General features: G+C 33.0%; 3 protein-coding genes across 4 annotated transcripts; 1 reads left to right on the top strand and 2 right to left on the bottom strand.

The window, feature by feature from the left end:
* On the top strand, positions 1,675 to 10,411 carry LOC109343806 (copper-transporting ATPase PAA2, chloroplastic). The gene is made up of 17 exons (XM_019582286.1): positions 1,675 to 2,312; positions 2,419 to 2,496; positions 3,142 to 3,239; positions 3,492 to 3,545; positions 3,775 to 3,861; positions 4,139 to 4,303; positions 4,604 to 4,714; positions 4,827 to 4,895; positions 5,246 to 5,355; positions 5,678 to 5,783; positions 6,244 to 6,310; positions 6,820 to 6,899; positions 7,576 to 8,027; positions 8,827 to 9,001; positions 9,132 to 9,263; positions 9,707 to 9,857; positions 10,031 to 10,411. The coding sequence occupies exons 1-17, from the start codon at positions 1,700 to 1,702 to the stop codon at positions 10,123 to 10,125; spliced, it is 2,643 nt and encodes an 880-aa protein (XP_019437831.1). The 5' UTR covers positions 1,675 to 1,699; the 3' UTR covers positions 10,126 to 10,411.
* On the bottom strand, positions 10,559 to 14,383 carry LOC109343807 (endoglucanase 16-like). The gene is made up of 8 exons (XM_019582287.1): positions 13,841 to 14,383; positions 13,178 to 13,387; positions 12,676 to 12,876; positions 12,431 to 12,508; positions 12,185 to 12,334; positions 11,996 to 12,104; positions 11,301 to 11,464; positions 10,559 to 11,130 (listed from the first exon to the last, which is right to left on the bottom strand). Exons 1-8 carry the CDS (start codon positions 14,051 to 14,053, stop codon positions 10,807 to 10,809), a joined length of 1,449 nt encoding a protein of 482 aa, XP_019437832.1. The 5' UTR covers positions 14,054 to 14,383; the 3' UTR covers positions 10,559 to 10,806.
* LOC109343804 (guanine nucleotide-binding protein alpha-1 subunit-like) lies at positions 15,192 to 20,921 on the bottom strand. Of its 2 annotated transcripts, none has more exons than XM_019582281.1 (14): positions 20,793 to 20,921; positions 19,579 to 19,755; positions 19,409 to 19,481; positions 19,164 to 19,201; positions 18,992 to 19,081; positions 18,708 to 18,785; positions 18,388 to 18,495; positions 18,195 to 18,296; positions 17,587 to 17,642; positions 16,778 to 16,912; positions 16,237 to 16,330; positions 16,007 to 16,066; positions 15,840 to 15,919; positions 15,192 to 15,612 (listed from the first exon to the last, which is right to left on the bottom strand). In XM_019582281.1, the coding sequence occupies exons 2-14, from the start codon at positions 19,663 to 19,665 to the stop codon at positions 15,435 to 15,437; spliced, it is 1,179 nt and encodes a 392-aa protein (XP_019437826.1). In that variant the 5' UTR covers positions 19,666 to 19,755; positions 20,793 to 20,921; the 3' UTR covers positions 15,192 to 15,434. The 2 variants fall into 2 exon arrangements, with proteins under 2 accessions (XP_019437826.1, XP_019437827.1); XM_019582282.1 differs by having other exon boundaries at positions 19,579 to 19,646; positions 20,793 to 20,917.

Genomic DNA, 25,631 nt, shown 5'->3' with positions numbered 1-25,631 from the left:
TTGTGCAATAGCATGTCTGATACTGTAAATTATATTATTATCGTTTCTAAAGTGCAAAAGCCCATATTATAACTATTCCTTCCCCTTGTTATAAGCAAGATTGTGTGTGTATTCTGAAGTGGGACAGGTTTCATCACTTTCATGGGCGTGGCACAAAGTCCATTCTGCACTTTGATAATGTTTAGATGACTCCAAATTGAAGCCATAATGGTATGTGCCTATTTCAACAAGATCCACTCATGTTAAATAGTTTTTCATTTTCTCTCCATGTCCTATACTCATACCCTTCACCGTTTAAGCTACCTCTTCAACTAAGAATCCAAATCCTGATAAAAACGTCACTCTTGCTATTTATATTTTTACTTATTTTGTTCAGAGAAAACAAGAGATTGTAGAACTTATCTTATGCAGTAAACAATTGCTTGGACGTTTATCATGGACATAAGAACAAAATTCAAATGAATAAGATAATAAGCTAGTGCAATTTGGCCACTCACAGAATAGTCTGATAACGTTGAGAGTTTTAAAACTAATGCTTTAAAAAATAACTAAGTAAGACAAAAAATAATAAGTGACCATCACGAGACAAAAAAATATTAAGTGACCAAAGCGAGAGAGAATTAACTCAAGCAATCAAAGGAGTAAAATTACCAATTTTATTTTTCTATTTTGAAAGTGACTTTTTTCTATTAATTACTATTTTATATTAAAATAGATTTGAAATGTATACCCACATTTAGCATGTGAAATAAACTAAATGTGGTCTGCTGGGTAGCAAAATTGAATTTGTATACTTTTCCATGGGATTGAAAATATATACATCCATAATATAAGAGTTTTAATGATGATTGATCGGATCATTTTTTGAACTCAGATCCGATTTCAGACCCGATGCTAATCCAATCCTAAATATCAACGAGATCAACCTTTAAATTTGGACCTGATTTTAGACCCGATTAAATATAATGTATACTCATTTTAGATAAAAAAATTTAATATTATTTATTATTCTGAATATGTAATTTGACACACGTGTATATATATATTGTGAATCATGCATATATGATGCAAACTTTAGAGAATCAATAATATTTTTGTCAAAAAATGTGACATTACTCTGCATACACATACAACAAACAAATGAGTGACTAAACATAGGACGAATCGGGACGGGTCATGCTTGGTCCATACCCAACTCTAAATATCGACCGAACCTAATATTTGAACACAAACTTGGCTCTAAAAACAATGAAACTCAACCTTATTTGGGCTTAATCATAATTGGACCATACCAGATGAGCAGATGAAGGCTGTTATGCTCAATCCTAGACTCTTCTATCTATTTGTTCTCCCTCATTTGTTCTTATCCTTTGTACAATCAACGTTTAACATGTACACAAAGTTAGATTTCTCCATAGCATAGATTGCGTGCCATTATAAAAGAAAATTAATATCCATCCACTTACAGTATAACTATTTTTTTACACTGTCAATAAATTTCTATCATTTATATATATATTTATGTAGGTTAGGTATTGATTTTTAAACAAAAGTATTATAAATCAAATGTTGTATTGACAGTATAAAAAAATTTACACTGTCGATGCATAAATTTTAAACTCTAAAAAAACGAGTCGTGAAAGAAAAGAAGTTAGTTATTAAAATCTGAAAATTTGGTGGTTGACATGACACACAATTCATGTTTCTCTTCTCTTCCACCATGGCCTCTCATCTCTTCAACCTTTCTCTATCTTCTCAACCAAAACTCTCTTTCAACCACACTCCTATTCCTCATTTTCACTTCATTACTATTCTAAGCTCTAAACGCTGTCGTATCACTAACCGCAACTATCTTCGCCGTCGATTTCTCCGGCCACATTTCTCTGTATCCAACTCCTCTCAAACTCAGACTTCCTCGCCGGTTCTACTCGACGTCACTGGAATGATGTGCGGCGCGTGCGTTTCACGTGTCAAGAACATCTTATCCGCTGATGACCGAGTCGACTCGGTCGTGGTCAACATGTTGACCGAGACCGCCGCCGTCAAGCTGAAACGAAACGAGGAGGAGGTGGAAGGTGTTGCCGAGGGACTTGCTCGGAGATTGAGCGATTGCGGGTTTCCGACGAAGAGAAGGGCGTCGGGGTTGGGAGTGGCGGAGAATGTTAAGAAGTGGAAGGAGTTGGTGAAGAAGAAAGAGGAACTAGTTGTTAAGAGCCGTAACCGTGTTGCTTTTGCTTGGACTTTGGTTGCGTTGTGCTGTGGATCTCATGCTTCTCATATTTTTCATTCTTTGGGGATTCATATTGCTCATGGTATAATCTCATGTTCCTTATTCAATCCACTATATTAGTTTATTATCTACATGCTAAAAAATCAATTTGAGATACTTAACTCTAACTTGCTTTTTTTTGTTTGTAGGACCGATTTGGGAGATTCTTCATAGTTCATATTTCAAAGGTGGTTTAGCTTTGGGGGCTCTATTGGGACCAGGACGAGGTAAGTTCTTCTCTTATTTCCTTTATACATATTTAGCAACTAGTATACTTTGAAGAACCATGCGTTCAAATATTAGGATTGAATGATGTGTTAGATGTGTGAAGAGGAATGGATGTATTTTAAAGAAAATTGATGTAATACATATTGTAGAAACGGTTTTGCTCCCATCAAAATGGTTAAAAATCCGAATAAGTAAAGTTTTTATTGGGAACTACGTATTTAATAAAGAATTTTTAGTTTTGCAATAAAGAATTTGCTTTTTCGGTTGCTTCATACTTTAATTACAATGATTAGGGAAACCATTGTAGTAAAGATACTGCTATAGGTGGCTTGAGCATGTGTGAAAGAAGACATAGAAAAAACATAGAGAAACTCCACTAAGGAGAGTAGATTAGATGGAGGGTAGCTCATTATTAGAGGTAGAAATAGACTGAGAAAAATTATAGGCGAAAACATTTAAAAGGATTTAGCTTTAAACATTTTGTCTACACATGATTTGGAGTAGAAGATTGTGATGCCATTTGATTTTTTATTTTCACATTTATAAATCTGAAGAATATTTTGCTTTAGGTTGTAGTTCTGCTAGTTCAAGGGGCATAAATTACTTGTTTTTCTTACTGTACTTGACTCGCTAAAATGTTGCAGACTTACTGTTAGATGGTCTAAATGCATTTAAGAAGGGATCGCCAAATATGAACTCTCTTGTGGGATTTGGTTCTATAGCTGCCTTTGTCATCAGTTTGGTGAGATTCTCTCTGGGATTTGATTAGATTTGTTTTCAATTGCATACCACATCACATGATGTGGTTGCAACATCTTGGCCACGGTGGCTGCCACAGCCACATGAGGTTGTGTTTACAACTAGATTGGCCTGCTATGACAGTGAAGTAGCTGCACCATAACCAATTTAAAATCCCTTAATAACCATTAAGTTGTAAGAAGACTAAACTTCTGTTTTTATTGTGTTGTTAATTCAAACTGTATATTTTATGCAGATTTCACTACTTAACCCCGGTCTGGCATGGGATGCATCATTTTTTGATGAACCGGTGATTTTCTCTAACTTTCAAATGTTCCAGTATATGTCATTCGAGATTTTACTACCTTAAACTAAGCAAGAATATGCTACTACTTCTACTCATCTTGGCTTGGGTTTTCTTTCATTAGAACCAACAATTTCTTGCATTCCCAAAATATGCTATTCTTGTCTTATTGGCACGTTATACTCCATGCTGGTATTATGCTCCTCATGAAAGGATTTTGTCTTTTAGCATGCAGGTCATGCTTCTTGGTTTTGTGCTTCTAGGACGTTCTTTAGAGGAAAAGGCTAGGATTCAGGCATCAAGTGATATGAATGAACTTCTAGTAAGTTGCAATATGGTTAATCTCTTTCATCTCATAGTATTCCAACAAAAAATGGCCATTTAAGGAAATGTAATGGTTTTCCATTTAAAAGTTTGTACATATTTCAACTTTCATTTCTTCTGTTTGAGGAAACTTTGATTATTAAAGTGGCTGATTTGAGCAATTTATATTTTTCTGTAAAGAGTGATAATTTATATTTTTTCTGTAGAGTCATATTTTATTGTAAGTTTATTTATTTAGTCTTACATGACTTCTCTGTGGTGGATGTTTTGTCCAGTCACTCATATCTACTCAGTCAAGACTTGTAATTACTTCATCAGAAGGTTCATCGTCTAGTGACAGTGTGCTTTCCTCTAACTCAATTTGTGTTGAAGTCCCAACTGATGATATTCGAGTAGGTGACTCAGTTTTGGTGTTACCTGGAGAAACTATTCCTATAGATGTAAGCCTTTCTGATTGTTAACTAAGTTGCTTTTATGTTCATTGCAACCTTTAAGGGATCAAAGTGCCTATTTTGAGTGTTTGACTGTGCATATGAAGTTCTGGTGCCTAGGACTGAATGCTCAATTAATGGCTTAAATCCTAATCTGCCATCCCTGGCCTATAACTAACATTGTCGTAGAAAGCAGTCATTCAAATCTTTATGCTTGAAACTTCTCTCATCATGATTTAAGATGGGATATTTGGTTAAACTTAATGGGTTGAATGATATTGCTTGCTAATGCTAGAAATTCCTGGTCAGGGAAGGATTGTATCAGGTAGAAGTGTTGTGGATGAATCCATGCTTACAGGAGAATCACTTCCTGTATTTAAGGAGGCAGGCCTCACAGTTTCAGCTGGTACTATAAATTGGGTAAGGTTTTACTAAGGCTCAAAATAGATACTGTGTGGCTTTTATTTTTCTACTTTTGATTGGGAGAGCAGTTGATAATCTATTGCATTGAGCAAACAAATTTCTATTTCAGGATGGTCCTTTAAGGATTGAAGCTTCTTCAACTGGCTCCAACACAATGATATCCAAGATTGTACGCATGGTTAGTATAGCATATTCTCTGATGGCTTAGTGGTGAGATGCTATATAATGTTTAATGAGGGGATCAAAATTTCCAGCATTTCCCCTAGTTAAGAATGTAGTTTTCTGTAACCATAATTGTTATAGCTTTGTAGAACAATCTAGTTCTGAAAATATTTTATAATTTCTTAGCTTCATAGTTCATATGGTATTTAGAATCATGCAGCCGGGAATGACGTATATAGTTTTTGTTGACATTTTATGATTGCGTTACTGACATCCATTTACTTGGGATATATGCTAATTAAACATTCATACAGAGATTTTCTGCAATGTTGTTGCAAACTAACTGCTTTATCTTGTAAAATTTAGGTTGAGGATGCTCAATCGCGTGAAGCACCTGTACAAAGGCTTGCAGATTCAATAGCAGGACCATTTGTATACAGTGTAATGACTCTATCAGCAGCAACATTTGCATTTTGGTACATACTTTTTTCCATTCATATTTTTTGTTTGAAGTGAGTATGATTTGTGACACTGATATCAGATGATGGGTTTTATTTGGCATACTGATTATTATTATATATGACATATGTTGATGTAATCCAACCTGTGTAACCCATACACTTAAAAAAATGGAGTTGTATCCTTTTGTCTTTCATGTCTATGCCAACGTTCATGCTTTTTACAATCTTGCAGTAAGGTTTATGATTATCCTGGACATTTAATTTTTCGAAGGAAAAGATTTTGTGTACAGTTCATCTTACCCATCACCTTTGACAAGTTTGATGCATTTGTCTCCAGGTATTTTATTGGGTCGAACATATTTCCTGATGTTTTGCTCAATGATATTGCCGGCCCTGAAGGAGATCCTTTGCTTTTGAGTTTAAAACTCTCTGTAGATGTTTTGGTGAGTGATTTTAAGTTTGTGGTTAAAACTACTTGCTTGTCCTTTTTGGCTTTTCTTCCCCTCATCTCCTGAGCATTAATCACTCCCTTTATCTGCCTTTCCGCTTCTGTTGTTAGGACATGCTGTACAATCTGTAATTAAAACTGTGCCCTTTATCTAAAAAAACTCCACTCATTATCCATTTCAAAGAGCCTTCAATTTAGACTCTTCACATTAGTCAAAGATGTGATGCTAAAAACTAGTATTTGTAATTTATCTGTCTGGAACCGATTGTATCGTTCAATTCCATGAGTGTTAATGAAATAGAGGAAGAGAAAAGTAGGGTCTATGGAGATGGCATTGGCATTGTTCCGGGATAAAGGAAATTTTCACACAGGACAGCATTGAATGTTTTGTTTTTAATTTACTTCTCAGTTAATTTTTTTACAAATAGTCCCCTCCCCCCCTCTGCACTCTGCAGGTTGTTTCTTGTCCTTGTGCACTGGGTCTTGCCACACCGACAGCAATCCTAGTTGGCACCTCACTTGGTATGTTACTTATGTTTTCTGCATTTAGTAAACTTATAGAAACATTATTGAAAGTTACTTGAACAGTGAAAATATATATGACATATATTCACATTGTTTTTACGATGGAAAACCCGCTCTTTCCTCAAATATCGAGTCATTTTTCTCTAGTACCATGGTTTTTCAATTTTATCTCTTAAAAAATGGGTTGAAACTGAGTAGCATTTTCTTATTTTGTTTTCCATTTATACTTCATTACTGTTTAACTCTTCCTTTTTTTACAATCTGGCAGTCTTTGTTAACCATGGTTCTATAAATATATAAATACATATTACTCAATACAAGAATTGTCCTTCTGCAATGTGGAGAAGTTGTGCCTTAATCAGGCATAAGGTGTCTTCTCTTATACATTTGTATTAGTGAAATTCTATTGCAGATCATATTACTGCCCGATAACTTTGATTTTTTTTTTCCTATCATTTTCTACTAATTTCCCACCATAAGGCATAATACATCTTGGCAATAACCAGGGGCAAGAAAAGGACTTCTTATTAGAGGAGGGGATGTGCTCGAACGCTTGGCCAACGTAAATTATATTGCTCTGGACAAGGTAAATTTCACATTCATGAACTATTTTCTTTGTATCCCCTCTCATGTACAATGCACAAACATGCATATGCCACCATGTTTATGTCTGTGAATAGGCATATAGGGCCAGGGTCGATTGACACGGGTGTAATCCAAAATCAATCTTACACTAATTAGTGACTATACATAGGATGTGTTTCTTAAACAAAACACTGTTGGTTGAAAGTTTATATCATACCTATTTTACTTATAAGATTTCACATTATATCTTTGATCATTTTTCGCTCCATCAAAATATCTTAGACTTAATATTATGCTTTTAAAATGATAGAGAATACCAATCATTTGATAGTGTTTATTTTTGTTTCAACTTTCTATTAGTTTTATGTGTAAGAGCAACATGAAATTACTTGTAATTCAGCAATCGGATTGAACAACATGATTTGTTTATGAAGTTTTTGAGTAAGTGAAGCATTGAGTCAATGTCAATTGATGGCATTTAAATTTAGACGATAAAAAAAGACCAAGGCTTTCTATACATTTCTATCTAATGTGAACCATAAGTATAGACAATGGATAAACAAAAGTAGTTATTGAATTAATTACTAAACTGTACAATATTCCAACTTTCAAGATTTACTAACATTTCCCTAAAAAAGGGAAGGAGAATGGCTAATGGTCTAATACTAAACTTTCAGACAGGAACCCTCACCAAAGGAAAACCGGTTGTCTCTGCTATAGGCTCTATTCATTATGGAGAGTCGGAAATTCTTCAGATTGCAGCCGCAGTGGAGAAAACAGCATCTCATCCAATAGCGAAGGCTATTGTCAATAAAGCTGAATCATTAGAGTTGATTCTTCCACTTACAAGAGGGCAGTTGGTTGAACCAGGTTTTGGAACCTTGGCAGAAATAGATGGGCGGTTGGTTGCGGTTGGATCTTTACAATGGGTCAATGAACGCTTCCAGACAAGAGTGGACCCATCTGATTTGATGAATTTGGAACATACTTTGATGAATCATTCCTCAAATATGACATCTTCAAACTATTCGAAAACTGTTGTCTATGTTGGACGTGAAGGAGAAGGCATCATTGGTGCTATTGCCATATCTGACATTGTGCGCGAAGATGCAGAATCTACTGTAACAAGGTATGTTTGTTTCGCTGTACATGTATCCTAAGAATATTATCCACACGTTTTAGGCAAACAATAGTACTGCTTCTTCCAACCATATGTGAAGTTGGCTCACAACTTCCGGTAGAAAGAGGGATAGTGCCCTTTTTCTTTTGGATTCCACTTCCACCTAAGCTTAGCTTGATTTGATTCTTGTTAAAAATTAGCACAGTGGGCATCCTTTTCTTAACCATTTGTTAGTTCCTGATAAAGTTGCAAGAAAAGACTTCTGATAAAAATATTTTTAAAATCTAGGAATCACTCAGCTGGTTAACAGTTTTTGTTGTGTGATCAATGAGTAACTAATCATTGAACTTAGTTAACGACTTCAGCAATTAATTATTTCTTATGTAGAAATATTTTTCCAAGAACTTACTTTTTTTGTAATTATCCATACTTTTTATATATGCAAGTGGTTTTGTTATGACTGTCTAGTCCGGTAGTAAATAGTTTAGACACGAGAGTTTTATGGCATGATTCTGAGTTCACAATGCAGACTATCATCACTCATTTGCAATAAGATTATACAGTTTTGAATTAAGTTAGGCATCCTCCTTGCCTTGTTTCCATTTCTTTTAAAGGGACGGGAGTTGTATTAACTGGTTGCTTCCATTATTTTCCATCTGAGTATTTGCTTAAGCTTAACCATTGAAATATAAGCTATACATTCGATTAAAATATTTCCTGTATTTGTTGAAACTGTTTGCCGAATTGAAGTATTTTTCAATTGCTAATTTGTACAATTTTTGGTTGAATTTGTTTCTTCTATTGGAAGGCTTAAGCAGAAGGGGATTAAAATGGTCCTCTTATCCGGAGACAGGGAAGAAGCAGTAGCAACTATAGCAGAGACAGTTGGAATTGAAAGTGATTTTGTCAAAGCTTCACTCTCTCCACAGCAGAAATCTAAATTCATTTCATCTCTGAAAGCTGCTGGACATCGTGTTGCGATGGTAAGATGGCAGCATAGTTCACTAAAGTTCATCACCCCAAGCCTCAATATCTTTCTCTATGTTGGCCTTTAGCTAAATACAGAATCATTTTATAACAGTATACTAATGTATTTTTAACTCCTTCTCTAAGGTAGGTGATGGGATAAATGACGCACCCTCTTTGGCCGTAGCTGATGTTGGGATTGCTCTGCAGAATGAAGCTCAAGAGAATGCTGCCTCGGATGCAGCATCCATTATACTTCTTGGGAACAAAGTTTCACAAGTATGTCATTTCTGAATTCCTTAATTTATTAATTTGATTTTCTGCATCTTGAGATTTTACTTTTATGCTTTCACCCTGCATCATTTCATGTATTTTTTTTAGAAGTGTTTTTTCCTCCTACTCTGAAAGTTGATACATCACATGTTATATCCGTAAAACACTAGTTGTTTTTTTATATTTTGGCATTTTTTTCCTAGTGAGTAGAAGGACTTGTAGGATAATTCATAGGAGGATATACGGTTTCTTGTTCTTTTTACAGTGAGCTTTGCTCTCTCCATACCCAATTCCCTTATGATGGAATTGACCCTCAAAAAATTGAAATTGCTGCTCAAGAGTATCGAAATGTGTTCTAATAAGTATATTCTGTTAATACTAGCATATTTGGTACAAAATCCACTTTATTGTTCTCCATTGTCTACGTTTACTGACTTTTTAATTGACAGATTGTTGATGCACTAGACCTTGCACAGACAACTATGGCAAAAGTGTACCAAAATTTGTCTTGGGCCGTAGCCTACAATGTTGTTGCCATTCCCATTGCTGCTGGTGTATTACTTCCTCATTATGAATTTGCTATGACACCTTCACTTTCAGGTGAGCAACATTGTATCACTCATTTCTTTTCAATTTTCATATAGTAGCTAAGCAAATAAGGGTCTATTTTTATCTTGTAATTGCTGTTACTCTCATACAGTTTCTGCACCAACCACATATTTTTTTCTAAAGAATGGTTCTTTTCTGTTTATGACCCTTGATTTTGATCACAGGAGGAATGATGGCTCTGAGCTCCATCTTCGTGGTTAGCAACTCACTGCTTCTACAACTTCATGGGTCTAAGACTACCACAAAGCCCTCACTCTAGTCACACGTAATAAACATATCTTCTATCCATTACAGCATGGTACAGTGTAAGTTTTGTTAAATATGGTACCGGGGGTGGCGATTCTTTCTTTCTAATCAACACAATAAGAGTACGAGTTTGGCATTTATCAAATAAGCAGAATTAAGAAGAATCACAAGCACCAAGCTCCTATTTTGTTGTTGTAATTAAAATTTGTGTATAGTTGTGACCAATATTAGAATAAGTCTGGTTTTGATGCTATATTAGAATAGTGCAAGTCAAACTTAACTCAACATTGTTCGTCATATTTTCAATTAGTGTGCAACTATGTTAGCACTAAATGAATACATCAATAAAAGAAAGTTACTGACCATAGAGGCAGAGGAAATATAAGGATGAAAACTTGCAATTTTGAAGGGTGGTGTGAAAGAAATTAATGATTGATTCTATTCAATAGTAAAATGTTCTATAGCTAACATTATCAAAGCTAAAATGTAGCCAGGAAAATGTTTACATTATTGGTTCATATGTTACTTGCCCACCACTTTACTCACAAGGGAAACAAGTATATACTATAGCCTAAATAACTACCATATATACAAAATAAACACCGATCTAGCCACTAACCATGTAATAAACTTACAAAAAACAAATCAAATCTTGATACATATATACTCTATACACTAATTTTAAAACAATGAATTAACCAAGTGATGCAAGCTTTGCTAGAGGTCCAATTGCTAAAGAATTAACATAAGTGCATGGTTCAGTATATGATGATTCAGTGCGTTTGTCAACAAATTTGTCATTTCTGTCAGGTCCACCAACAATAGCACCTGTGAGCTCATTGGGGTTAGGTGAATCTACATGTAACCACTTTGCAAAGCTCATAGAACAAGTGGCTACTTCATCCTTTGCTGACCTTGGCACTGAAGCACCTCTATGGTGAGCTTGTTTTGGTGGGTTTTTGCCAAATCCTACCATGTAGGATCTATCTGCAGGGTTTTTCCCTAGTATGTAATCAATCTGTACCAGTTTACATGCAACCATATTAGCCTATGTTTATTGTTCCTTTAGATGGTATAAATAAAATGTATTATATAGGAAGTAACGAGAACATTTATTACTGTGAGAAATGAGAATAGTTAATATGGTATATATATATATATATATATAATATTATAGTATGTACTAACTTGTTTCTTAGCAAAAGCCAAGAGGTGGGATGAGTTGAATTGTTTATCTCCACAAGTGACTTTCTGTTTATGTTTGGCAAGCAAATCACTATATACAGTGAACAAGAAAGCTGCGCTGGTCACATATTGCATGTTGGCTCCATCTCTCATATGAACCAAGCTAGCTGCAAAATCAAATGAATACATAATTTTAATAACATGAACATCAATAATATTATCTACATGTTAAGGTTCTATATCAAAACCAATTAGCAATGAAAAGAGTAGCCCAACTGATATTTAAACCATTCCCGAGACAATGAGGTGAGCAATGTAAGACTTATTTTCCAACATGCCCTCTCCACATAAGCCTGTCGGACCAGACAAAGGGTTACCTTTGACCCATAACTAAAGGGCATCTTTTGGCTCATGATAAACGGAAAGAAGTTGGGCTTTGGCTCTGATACCATGTTAAGATTTTATCTCAAAACCAACTGGCAATGAGAGGAGTAGCCCAACATGTATTTAAATCATTCCCAAGATAACGAGGTAGGTGATGTAGGACTTATTTTCCGACAGATATTCGTTTTTTATATCTAACCCAAAGATGTATGGTTTTGAAAAAAGAAAGCAGAGAATCACATTTCCCATCCTTGTTTTAAGTGTACAAATAACATTATTGTGAAAGATATTACACACAAAGAAAGAGAATTGACCAGGAGTCATTCTAATCTGCTTGTAGGGACTATCAGGAAGCACTGAACAAATGAAACTATCACCATGGACTTTGAATTCTTCAAGATCCTTCTGTCCTTGAAAATGTAACTGAACAACACACAAAATTTCATTTTGTTAGAGGACTTAAGAGTTCAATAAAAAAAACATAGAATAGATGAAATAAAAACCTGGGTTAGAAGGATTTGAGCTCCAGCATATTTAAGGTCCCAACTAAATTCTGATACACTAGCACTTATAGCATCATCCTGTATATATTTCATATACATTGGCTTCCTTGTTGCATAGTATAACCATGTTGCAGCCCACATCAGTTCATCCTGTTTCATAAAAGTAACATTATCAATTCCAATAATTGATTAGAAAATGTTGTTATGACTTAGAGATTAAGAAAGGTTATAAGATAAATTATTTACATTATAGCCAGAGTAAGAGCAGTAGAAGGGACACTCTCCATCAAAGGTTCCTTTATGTGATTTTGCAAATTCAAAAAGCTGCTAGGAAATGACAGAAAATTAAGTTACAATAGGCACAATAGAAATATGCCATATCATGTTTCTAAATTGTGATCCATGACCATAATTGTGACTGCAATATTACAACTTCAATAATATTTTTAAGTACAACTGCAATTAAAAATATTCTCCGTAACAAATCGTACCAGTTTGGCTTTGTTGAGGAGACGATGCGCGTATTCGGGATCAATGGACCTAAAGACAATAGAAGCAGCAGCCATTGCTGCTGCAGTTTCAGCTGCAATCTCAGTCCCAGGGGTTTTATTATCAATCATCAAAACTGTTCTTTTTGTTTTCATTTTTTCTGGTCTAACCCAACATTTGTGATCCTCATTTGGGTCCCCTACCTATGCATATACAATCTTTCTTCTATTAGTATTCTAAACAAAATAATAATTACAATAAATGAAGTATGTAGTATATAGCATTTTTTTTTGTACTACCAAAGTTATTCCCTCACCTTTTTTAGGTAAGGAACTAATTCCTTTCGGGGTTTGTGGTTGCCCATACCAACAAATATCGATCCCAGGAATCGAATTTTCGACCTTGGAGATCCAGTAAGACTTTACACTACTAGACCAACGCCTTGTTGGTTATAGTATATAGCATTTGCTAGTACAAGAATTAAACTAATCATAGGAGCCTCACCTCAACATATAATTTTTGAGATTGGCTGCATTTCAGAAAATAATCAGTACCCCATTTGATTGCATCTTGAACATGTCCCAATTCCTTTGCAGCTTGTAATTCTTGCTTGTAGAAAAGTGCAGCCCATGATAGAGTAGTAACAGTGAATGCCATTGGGAGACCATACTTTACATTATCTCCTGCATCATAGTATCCCCCAGAAAGATCCACCTAAAAACATTTATGTACCCAACAATTTTAAGATATTTGTCCGGAGAAAAAATGTAGGTACTGACAGTGTAAGTTTTATACACCATTTTAATGATCATTGACTCTTCGGAAAAAGTAATACAAATGAATGATAGATTATCTAGTAATTGTGCATAGATATTACACTCACTCATTTGTTTATTCAAATGCATACATAAAAGATTTATATATAAAAAAGAAGATATTAAAACAATGTTATGCAGTATAATGTTGAAATAACAAGGCTAAATTATTTAAATGTGTTTCAAAGAAATGAAATGGGCATTACAACAACAACCAAGTCTTTCATGTTAGGTGAGTTCGGCTATATGGATTGAACGATGACAAATGCTCTACTATAAATCATGTTTCTTGATAAAGCAAAAATAACAAGGAAGGCATTAAAAAAAGAAAAAGGAGAAAAAAGAAAGATACATTAGCAAGTTTTCCATCATCAAGTGCTGAGTCTCCTCTCCAAGGGACCCTGTTATTAGAAGGAAGCTTCCCTGATCGTTGTGCCTCTAAGAAAATAATGGACTTGGTTAGAGCTTCCTTATAATTAAAGTTACCATTAACAAGCATCAATTTTTCTCCAAATAAAGTAAGCCATACTACAATTATGGCCCAATGTGCTCTTTCAATACCCATTAACTTAAAAACTTTAAATTTGTAACACTATGAATATGGGGAAAGACAAAGTTAATTGTTTGTATGATGTAGCAAGAAATGATTAGAGTTTATAAGGAAAATATGTAAAGGATTGGTTATGTTGGTAGTTGCATAGTTCTTTAATTGTTCCAAAAGGAACCAATAAATGTTTGGTTTTTTTCTGTGTTTGTTATAGCAGGAAAAGTGAGGGAGTTGGGTTAAAAATAAACTAAGGATGGTTATGAGGGAAGGTGGCTTTAAACCATTGTTTTGCATAGAGATTTTGTAACATACATTTTGGACCCAATTTACCCAATACTATTCTTAAACATGAGGTGGTAAGAGACTTATTACCAATATGGAGAGGCAATGAAATTGTATAGTGAAAGTGCACCACTTATTCTCCATGCCTCAGCTTAATTTCACCAATAATAATCAACAAAGAAAGCCTGTCTTTTATTGTTTATGAAGAGAAACTAATATAACTTTTAAGCTGCATTTGATTCAACTTTTATTATGTTACCTAAAATTAGCCTGACATAGCTTTGGTTGCAATGGATGAATATTATATTCCCATGAACTGTAGTACAATGTTGAATTTTGTAAATTCATATATAATTTAAAGATGTATAAATAATTTATATAGATAAAATCTAGGATATGGTGATTGAAGGAGACAAAAATATTAAGAAAGAGTGGCATAAAGCATGCTGAATTCCATACAATATCAAAAGTATAAAGATATGACTAAAAAGCGACAAAAAGATTAGTTCTTTACGAATAGAATAAAGAATATCCCTAGTTAATAAAAAGTGAATTGAAAAATATTTAAAAATATAAAGACATGCGTAATTAATTAAGATCATTTAATTTCAAAAATGAAAAGAAAATAGCCCATTCTTTTTTTCTTTTTTGAAGGGAAAGTAATACATTCTTAAAGGAAGAGTAGTTTAAGATATTAAGCCACTCTCAAGAGATTATGTTCTAATTTGTTGATAGAATTGATCTATTCAATTGATGAAGCATTTTAAGTTTGATTCTAGTGTTCTAAAGTTGATATGAATTCAGAACTTGCGAATGTAAAAAGAGATGCACACCAACACAGAACCATCTATAACACCTCATTAATAAACACAAATAATAGAAATGAAATATGAAATATATCATTGGTGACTTTTAATCAACAAATAATGATGTCATGTTGAAAACTTCTTATAGGTCTTTCACAATCTACCCATTCAACAGGATTAACTTGACATAAAATCAACAAATTGATTTAATCCCTTTAATACTGTTGTATACCTGAACTTCCCATATACCCAAAATCTGATTACCTCTTCAATGTAAAAATTCTCCATCTTTAACATATACTGTTCAGTGATCATAATAAACCAGCTTCAAAGAGATTCCTTCGCCTCAAAGTCTCATCGACAAGTTTGAAAGTCTTCTTGACGAGCTTCTGATCAAGGGCAGTGGTCCGATAGACCTTAAAGACGCGATCGACACGATCAGGAGCAGTGCTCTGGAAATATAATTCCTCAAATTTTTTCTTCACAAACCTGCAGACATTGTTTAAAGTGAATTAATTGTGTGGGTTATAAAAATTTAATCATCCAGAATTTGAATCCTATGTTTATAAAAGCATCAACATGTATACAAAATTTATATGTTTGGTATTATGGTTGAGAAAGGAGCACAACTAAAAAACTTCGAGCTTGACATAGAAGTCATCTTCAGCAAAGCCCTTCATTCCATACATCACTGAGGTTATATAGAAGCTACTTACTCATATGCAAGCTCAATCTCTTGTTTCCCTGTTGAAACTGGCTGGTAATCTTTGAACCAATCACAAACATTGAGTGGGACCTGCACAATGTAAGACATTAGACGGAAATGATGATTGGCGATAGCTTCCCCCAATGACAAAGTGTACAATGTCTAGATGATTCTTACTTTCAGGATCTTCTTCTCAAATATGTCAAACTTGTTCAAAAATAACATGAAGGATGTTTTCTGTGCAGAAAAGAGAAGCATCATTGTTCGCTGATAGAATACAAATCTTAGTTGCCAAAATAGTATATGGCTCTCACACAGGTATCACATAAATGAAACCGAGAACAAAACAAAAATATTTCCCAACATAAAGTTAGATGATAATGTATTAAAAGAGTATAAAAGGAAACCTCAAAACATGGTTGCTTCAGGATCCACTCAAAAAGTTCCTTAGTCTCGGTCATTCTGTTCTTGTTTTCATCCTCAAAAAGAGTTTGGTCATACCTGGAAGGCAAATGTGAAGTCAAAACACATCTTGTACGATAATGCTCTTGCCAGAAAGACTGGGAGTGGGTGAATTACATTATCTACTCAGACTAAACCAGCATAAATATTTACTACTAATAATATGCATATTAACATTCTTTTAAATTAGTAACCAACACTAAACATGCACAGCTAAGGAATAGAATGAGCTTATCTCACTTCTCTTTCATGTCAAATATCTTTTTTATTAATCAGTGATAATATTAAGGCGTCAAACTATTATCACATAGAAATACTGTTTAACTGTAACTACAGGAGTGCAACTGGATTTTGTGACCTTCGATTTGGTGCATGACACGATAAAAAAAGATATGCCGACAAGAAACTGGGATATGTTTTTGAGTTCAAACAACATTTTACTATAGAATTACAGCCGAAACTCGCTAATCAAATGGCAGACCATACTCGCTAATAGCAGCACAGAATATCACAGCCGAAACTCCTTCGAAAAGATGGATCCATTTTCTCCTCTCATTTCTCTGGCCACCAACATCAAAGAGTCTATAGACTTCGCCACTTCTCTTATTTTCACCAACAGGGCTGTCAAAATAGAAAACACATACTAGTCATGTTGGTCCACTATGCACACAATATCATGACAAGAAACATTACAAATATTGGGTAAGTATGAGTGCGCCCTTATTCAAGCAACATAGATAGCTTGATATACACAATCACACACAGTAAGACAAGCATGATTTATCTTTCCTTCTGGAAAAATGCCAAAGATCATTTCAAAAAGCACACTGAAAAAACATAAGAAAACATATGCAACTAATTTTATGTCACACTTAACTACGTAGATTATGTGAGAATAACTGTTTAGATTATGTGAGAAGGTGGAGATGGTTGACACTTGACAGGCAGAAAGTATAAAATAAAACCATAAGCAATGAAGACAATATATAGCACTGAAAAGACAATGATGATTGATGGAGCGGATGAATATGAAAAATTACTCTCCAACTACTAATTTACAATAAAGGTAATTACACTTCGTAAATGCAGAAATTTAGTTCCTTATGTTCCCTCTCTAGGCTGTCGAGAAATTTAATATGGAGAGTAAGACTATAAATAATGCAGTTGTTCAAAAATTACATATAAGCAATGCAACAATTGCTACCGAAGAAGAATGATTATTCAGAAGCATAAGGACAATACACAAATAGTCTATCATTTTAGTAAGATAAAACATGTCAGGTTAGCATGTTCACCTGAACTGTATCTCTACAACACCAGTTGTCCGAACTCTTGCATATAGAACATCATCCTGTAGTTGTGAAACAGTGAGAAATATCAAGAGATTCATAACTTTGCAATACTTTGCAATTTAGAGGTCCATAAATGAAAACAGAAGCAAAATTGCAGTGGAGTAGCGTACTTCTCCCATCACATATGTATTTGGTGTGCTGACTTAGTAGCAGGTAACTTTTGAAGCATAAAGTGTTACAAATTACAACATTAATATGTTTCTTAGTTCTACAAAATAAGTTGATGCATGGACAAAAAGAAGTTAAGCACACTAAGGCCATCTAGGACCAAAACAGCAATGCACCAATATACATTTTCAAACCCTTTTCTTTCACTTTTTTTGAAAATGATAAGTAATGAAATAGAAGTGTGACATACTGTAACTTATACATGTATGATGTAGGAAATGATTTCGACCCTCAAATTTGAAAGTTAAATCATTTAGAAAATCCACAATACCACACCCACCAAAAGAAAGAACTCAAGTTTGTAATACACAGAGCAAATACAACAGCTGTTAGGATTTGTTTTTCGCATTTACGTATAATAAAGTATGATAGAACTTGCATACCTTTGTCGGAATGTAATTCGCATCAGACAACCTCTGCAAATTTTCCATAAAATAATGAGCACAGTCTGGAACTTGGAGTTCATTGCCACGGGCATATGTTTCCTATACCATGTAAAATGTGTAAATAACAGCATAAATACTAAGTAATTGACGACAATATATATAAAGCAATCAAACTGTGCAATCTGACCACCTGAATTGCAGCATCCTCCCACAGAGTCTCTATTTCCTTTGCGAGTTCCTTGGTGAGATATGGGTAATCCAGCCTGCCTCCAATTTCCGAGAGTTTTTCACCAATGTCCTGCCATAAAAGTAAGCTTTGTCTGAATTAAGAAGACATTCACATATAAGTTTGAAAAGCAACATATGCTCAACATGAAAGAAGACTACATAAAATTGATTTTTCTGTAGTTCTTCATAAATAATCTTGGTAAGAACATACCATACTATAAAATGTTCAATTAATATTAAACAACCACAGCAGCGTATAAAGAAGTGGTACTGGTGAACTACCTTGTTTTGATCAGATATAACATACTTTGAAGAATCAACATCATTCTGAGCCAACTCCTTTGACCCATCATGCAGTAACTGTTTAAACACATCACATATGAACTAAGCATTATAGCTTTTCTCAGCTAGCTTTATCAAGACTCAACTCACATAATCTTTATGTACCAAAAAACTCACATAATCTTTTTTTCATTACTTAATTTTAACTTTAAACAGTGGACACTGCAATCTCTATATATTTTAAAGAGAAAAATAATCAACACACCCTTTCAAGTATTGCATACTTTTATTGTCTGATACACATTAGCATGAATGACCGGTATGTAGCTCTTTAGCTCTGCCTCATCAAAGCCAGTTTGAAACAAAAGTTTTATCTGCATGTTACAACAAGAAAAAATCTCATAATCTAGTAATTCTATACTGTCCATATAAGTTGAGAACAATGCAATTTCTTGCCTGCTTAAATATTGTAGACTTCCCTGACTCTCCAGCACCTAAACAACAGAGACATGGACACATTGATTTACGTCCAGAGAAAATATGATAAAGTGAGGATGCTGTTGAGAGATTTTTTTCTTTTGATAAATGAAGAAATTTCATTAGAAGAGAAGAGAATGGTACAATAGAAGAGGATAAGGAATCCTCACAAAACCAAAAGGAAAGGGAACAACTAAACTAAGAGGTAGAGCAATGCTGCATACCCAGTAGTAGGAGTTTCTGAATGTGCTTTTCAGCCTTTGTTTCTAACTCTATTCTTCTTTCAATATCTGCAGCCTGCAAATGCATGTCCCATTTATCAAATTAAAGTCCACTTAACAGTTTATGATTATTTCTAACTTAACAAGTATGCAATTTATGGAGCAAAGAATACCTGTGCGCTTTCTTGAGCATCAGCGTCATTATAACGACGATTTCTGCTGCAGAGTAAGCCCATATTTTCTGTTACAAAAGACAGCATAGAAGTTGCAGTAGTCAAGCTCCACCAGAAATCACTGTGTTTCAATGCCCTTCTCTAAATGCATACATGCATTAATGGGTTTGAGTTCACCTAACAAGAGAACAAGGAGAGTGTCAGGAGGAGCGAATAAAGACAACCAAGCCCCCCCACCCCCTCTCAAAGGAATATCTTAAGCCAATACATCAACAAACACAATTGCATACACAAATAATAGATTCCTAGTCGACCTACTACGACGGATGGATAAATCAAAACAGACTCTACGACAAAGGTCGACAGCAGGAGCAAACTGAACCAAAATCCACATTGTCACGACAGCCAAATTGTTTTCCACATCAGATCTGAAGTTCAGGATATTTCTCAATTAACTCATTTACCTAAATTACTAGACTGATCATTGAATGAAGAGCAGAATCTTCTAATCTTTACATTTTCTGAAAGATATCATATATATGAACTAGGTAAGAATTACTCCTCAGTCCAAGGTTCAACTTGAATTAATTTTTGACCAATTTAATTTTTATTTTGAAAAAAAAAAGTTCTATTACATACCTACAACATGAAACTGTACGGCTATAAAACCCATAACCATATAAATTATAAAGGCAACTCCATGTTGAACAATGAGCATAGAGTTATGAGCATAATTAAGATGTCCATAACTGATAAAATGATTTACATGGACCACTATCAAACGAATTTAGGGAATTTAACAAAATCATAAAGTTACTAATTCATAAACAAAAATCCTACCTTGTTAATTTAATTTTCCAGCTAATAATTTCAAACTTTGAATGTTAATTCCTTTGCCAGTGAGGTAGAAACTTTAGCAATTGAATTAGTGTTAAAAATAGAAGCATGCAAAGCACAATCAAACTTCGAAAGCTTACGGTAGAAAGAAAATACAGTGGAAAATGACACAAAGATAAAATGAAAAATTAAAAAATAAAACAAAAAAGTGGAGAAAAATGGAAAATACGTTCTCGTCTCGATCTACATATGCAACACCATATACAGAGATCTCTATAGCAAAAAAAAAAACAGTGAAATTATTTAAAGCGTAAAGAAAGAAAGATCTTGAGAGAGAGATTGAAAAATAGGAATGGAAAAGAAGAAAGAGTTAGTACCTGAGAAGAAGGATTGAAATATGAGGGTAGATTTGGTGGATTCGTGAAGAATCAAGTGTGAAGTGAAACTACAAACAAAGCAAGTTCAGTTGTTTTGTGTTGTTCTTTGTGGAAGAACTTGGAACATGAATCACTCTACTTTCTATATTCTATACCTTCTATATAAATACTATATATAATAATATCCTTTAATTATCATTTCAATCTTTATAAATGTTTACACTTAAATATTAATATTTTATTTATTATTACAAAGTATTTCAAGAAACTTATTTTTTGTTGAGTACGTGGAGACTTCTAGTTGGTGTTATTTATAAAATCGAATTCTTCACTTTTTCTTTTATGAAATCTAGTATAACTTTAAATTAGTAGACCGAGTTTTTGTTAGTAATACTTTATTTTGATTTTATAAAGTTTTATATGAGTTAATATTATCACATTTATCATAATTATGTGTAATCTATCAAATTATCATTTATTAATGAAATCCTAAAAATTTGCTCTTTTTTAAATGACTTGTGTAATTACAGGTAAGTAAAGTAGGTAGTCAATGTCCTTTTGAAATACGTTTTGAAATAGATTAAATTTTTACACATATAATAACGAAATATGTTTAATATATTTAAAAAATTCTTATTATGCACTACAACCAAGATGGGAAATGATTTATAAGGAAAGAAAATGAAAATTGATAAGATGAATGACTTTCATGTAGTCAATAAATTTGACCCATTGACCAATTTGCAGCTCAAAAAATCATGAGTCTTACTAAGGCACTTGTGAAGATTATTAAAAACGGATAAAAAAACATAAATATACATTACTTCTTCTATCGAAAATATAAAAATAAAAAAAAGACCATTTTTATATATATTTTTACTAAAGTTCTTCAAATGTGTTAGGCACTTATATCATGCTTTTGTCAACAAAAAAAACAGCATGAGTATGTGATTAACATGTACTACAAAAAATAGAAAATAATTTATACACTAGTAAAAGAAACATTATAAACAAGGTATACTTTAATATTTTTTTAATTTTAAATAAGAGTAATATGAAGTATGGGTTAAAACTATATAATGGTAGTACACTAATAGAGAGCGCCACAAATAGGTGAGGTTTAGTGTTTTGAAAAATTAAATGAACGATGATATTTTATTCTAAGAAAATTTTATGTTCATATTTCAAATCAATCAAATTTCATAAAATAATATAAAAATATTAACTTTTATTTTTATAGTCTTTTTATTTGAATGTGATTTTCTAATACCTACCTAAACCAACATGAATACCACTTTCAATATTTCATACTACTTTCATTCAAGAATAAAATATCATTAACGTAAAATTATAAATAATGTGCTAAAATTCAGAAACTATTTTCCCACAATTTATATGCATAGATAAAAGTGTAGTTAAAGTGTTCCTCGTATGGAGAACCGTGTACAAGTACAACACTGCCCCCACTCTGCGCCTGCCACTTTCAACTCCAACTTCTAAATTTCAGTCAAGTCTTTGACGGATAAAAATTCCCTTATTACCAAGAAAATTTGTCCTCATATTTCTAATCAATCTAACTTAATACAAAAAATAACAATTTTTATGATATTTATTTTTAATTAAATGTGTTTTTTATTGAACATGTACATAAAGTAAGACATAAATGAAACTATTAATTAGAGAAATAATATTTGTGTATACTTATTCATTTTATAAGATCTATTTCATTATTTTCTCTGAACATACACATGCATGATAAAAAATTAAAAAGACTGAAAAATAACTGTCCAACATGGGAATAAAATTTTGATACTGATCCATTTAGCACAATCCCATTCCACAATGGAATCAAAATCAATGGCAAGAAAACAAAATACAAAAATCAGAGTTCAGACCAATGAGTCAAAGAATGTCAGACCGTAAAAGTTGGAAGATTTTAACTTTATGACCAACAAAATAAAAGTCTACAATAAGATTCCACACTATAGAGAACAACACTGTTAATTACAACATTTATTTATAGCAGGCATAAGATCAACACAAACAAATTAATCTTTTAAAAATGAGAAATTAGTTTATTATTAATTTGATATATGATAAGTTAAATATAGTATATTAGAGTAAATGAGGGAAATATAAAGGTGATAATGTTAATGTAATGAAAAGAGAAGTAGGAAAAGACAAAATTGAAATTGAGTAGCACGCGTTGATTGGATGGTAGGAAACGTTAAATAAGTGGTCAACCTCATAACCCAAACAGAACACTTGTCATATAACCAATTCATTGTGTCCTTCTACTATTATTTTATCAACTTTAAAATATTTAGAATGTTGTTTTTACGAGAAAATATATATATACTTATATTATAAGACTTTTTATATTATTATTGAATTATTTATTTTTTATTTTTTATCATTGTTAATTCTCAAATAAAAATATTAATATAAATGAATGGTAAATGATACATTGAATATGTATGAATTTTTATGTTAGTTCATATACATTACACTCTATTTTTATTATTAGAAACTTAATATATATATATATATATAATATTATTTACTAACTATATTATTATTTGTTGGTTGTTATTTTTTCACCTTACATTTTATTCAATACATATTTATACTTTATTTTATAATTATATTATTATTTGTTATTTGTTTCTTCATCTCATGTTTCTCTATTTCTTTTTAGTTTCATTTTCAACGTAGTTTAACTAGGATATTTTAATCAAAGTTTTTCAAAACTATATATTATTTAATATTTTTAAAATATGTGAATAACTTTTAATATCGAAATATATGGAACATATAAATTGGTTATTAAGAAAGTATAAATGTTTTATTTTAGATTAATGTTTAGGGAGACACTATAACTTGTTTCAATCGCATTGTCACTAGCTAAGTGTTTTTACATGCCACATACATTTTGTTCTTTTGTATTAGGAGCGAATGGTCGATGATGGATGGAGAATGGTCGACGATAGATACCGGTAAAATATAAGAGATTAGAAGACTTGGTTGGGGCATCGTCTGAACTCACCAGAGGAGGTACCTGAAAAGGTTCTCCGACGATCATATCACTAATATGTTATAGAGAAAAGTTAGATTAACAATAAGTGTAGCAATAAATGAGGGAATGAAAATTAATTGTATTTTTTGTATGATATCTTCTATTTATAGAGTTTAGAGTATGCTGAAATGACATATTGTCATTGCCCAGCATCTAACGTGTACAATTAATGTACTCTGGTTGTCCTTGCATGTCTGCTCTTGTTGAATTGTCGAGGGCAAGCGGAATGTGCAGCTGGCGTGACAAGTGGTCTATTAGCTCACATTGAGTGTGAGTCAGCGACGCATTAATGACGAGATTAGAAGTGTATTAAATAGTGGGTCATATGCATTAATGGTGAGTCAGAGACATTAATAATGAGTCAAAAACATTAATGTCGCGCCAGGAGTATTTATGTTGTCTCTGAAGCATTTATGACATCTGTCACAATTAGGCTCATCTAAGACGGGTAACGAGGAGATGATGAATATTGTATTGGATACTCGGGATGAGCAAGGGATAGTCCGGATGCAACCGGATATAACACACTTATCACTAGCCATTAGATCAATATAAAATTAGATAGGTGACTTGAATTGATGAAGTTTCACGTTAGTTAAGAGGCCATGTTAGAGTTTTATTGTTGGCAGGTAAACATTGACCAGAAAGCTATTCGTGTAGAGCAAATGGAGATATTTTTGTTTAACATTTTGGTTACATATTGCTAACGTTTCTTTATATGTAATTATTATTTGAATTAACAAATTGAAGTAATTGAGCTAAGTTGAATTAAATAATTCATGAAATTAAGATGAACCAAACTGATTCAAATTAACAATTGCCGATCATATCATTATTAAACTAAACCTAATTCAACTTAATTCACCCGTTCTGCCTTAAAAAATATATGATGCAAATTTGAATGAGGTGTTACCTTAATGTTGTCTGCAAAGTATGTTATTCCCTTTCTTGAGTCCCAACATCTTCAAACATTACTAGTTTCCCAATTTCATAATAATTTTTTGGTACAAAGATATAAAAATCTAATATATATGCATGGTTAATGTAAAATAGTATAAAAAAATATTAAACTGGTAATGCATATTTCCCATCTTCAAGAGTAATGAGAAGAAGGGATTAGTGAAATGGAAAATGCAATTCCTTAACCAATGCGACGTCGTATTCCATTCGTTTTGGAGTTGTAACACTACGCAGTTCTGAAAGGAAAAAATGGCGACCGCCGTGGCCATCGCCGGTGCTCTATCGGCGCACGATCGGAATATTCTGACAGCTGTCAACGCCGGAGCATCGAGTATTTCATTACTCTTCGCTAATTTAATCAAATGAGTTGTAATCTATTTCAATGAACCATAATTCAAAAGCGTTAGGAGTTAGGACTAGGTTTAAGTAATTTACTAAATTGTACTTCAATTACGACCCTAATTATGATTACGATTATTATTTATGTGCTAGTAACTGAGATAATTATAATAATAGCTTTTATTTTCTCCATATGTATTGTTAAAGCCATGGGCAAAACCTAAGCACTGTTCTTTGGTGCTTGTGCTACTGTTTCCAAACAGTTTATGAATGCAAAATATAACATGTGGTTTCAACTTTACATGTTATATTTTTATTGGAAAATAAATACTTATAAAACAATACTTGAGTCTCAAGTTTCGTCCCGAAGTGATTACCACAGTGTTAGTGACTTAAATCGCAACAGTGAAGTATTAACATCATATTTTCTTGATGAAATTAGTTGTGTAGTTAGTTAGTTGTCG

Source organism: Lupinus angustifolius, chromosome LG03 (genome assembly GCF_001865875.1).
Source record: "Lupinus angustifolius cultivar Tanjil chromosome LG03, LupAngTanjil_v1.0, whole genome shotgun sequence".
Classification (NCBI taxonomy): Eukaryota; Viridiplantae; Streptophyta; class Magnoliopsida; order Fabales; family Fabaceae; genus Lupinus; species Lupinus angustifolius.
This window is presented reverse-complemented; position numbering and strand designations above follow the sequence as displayed.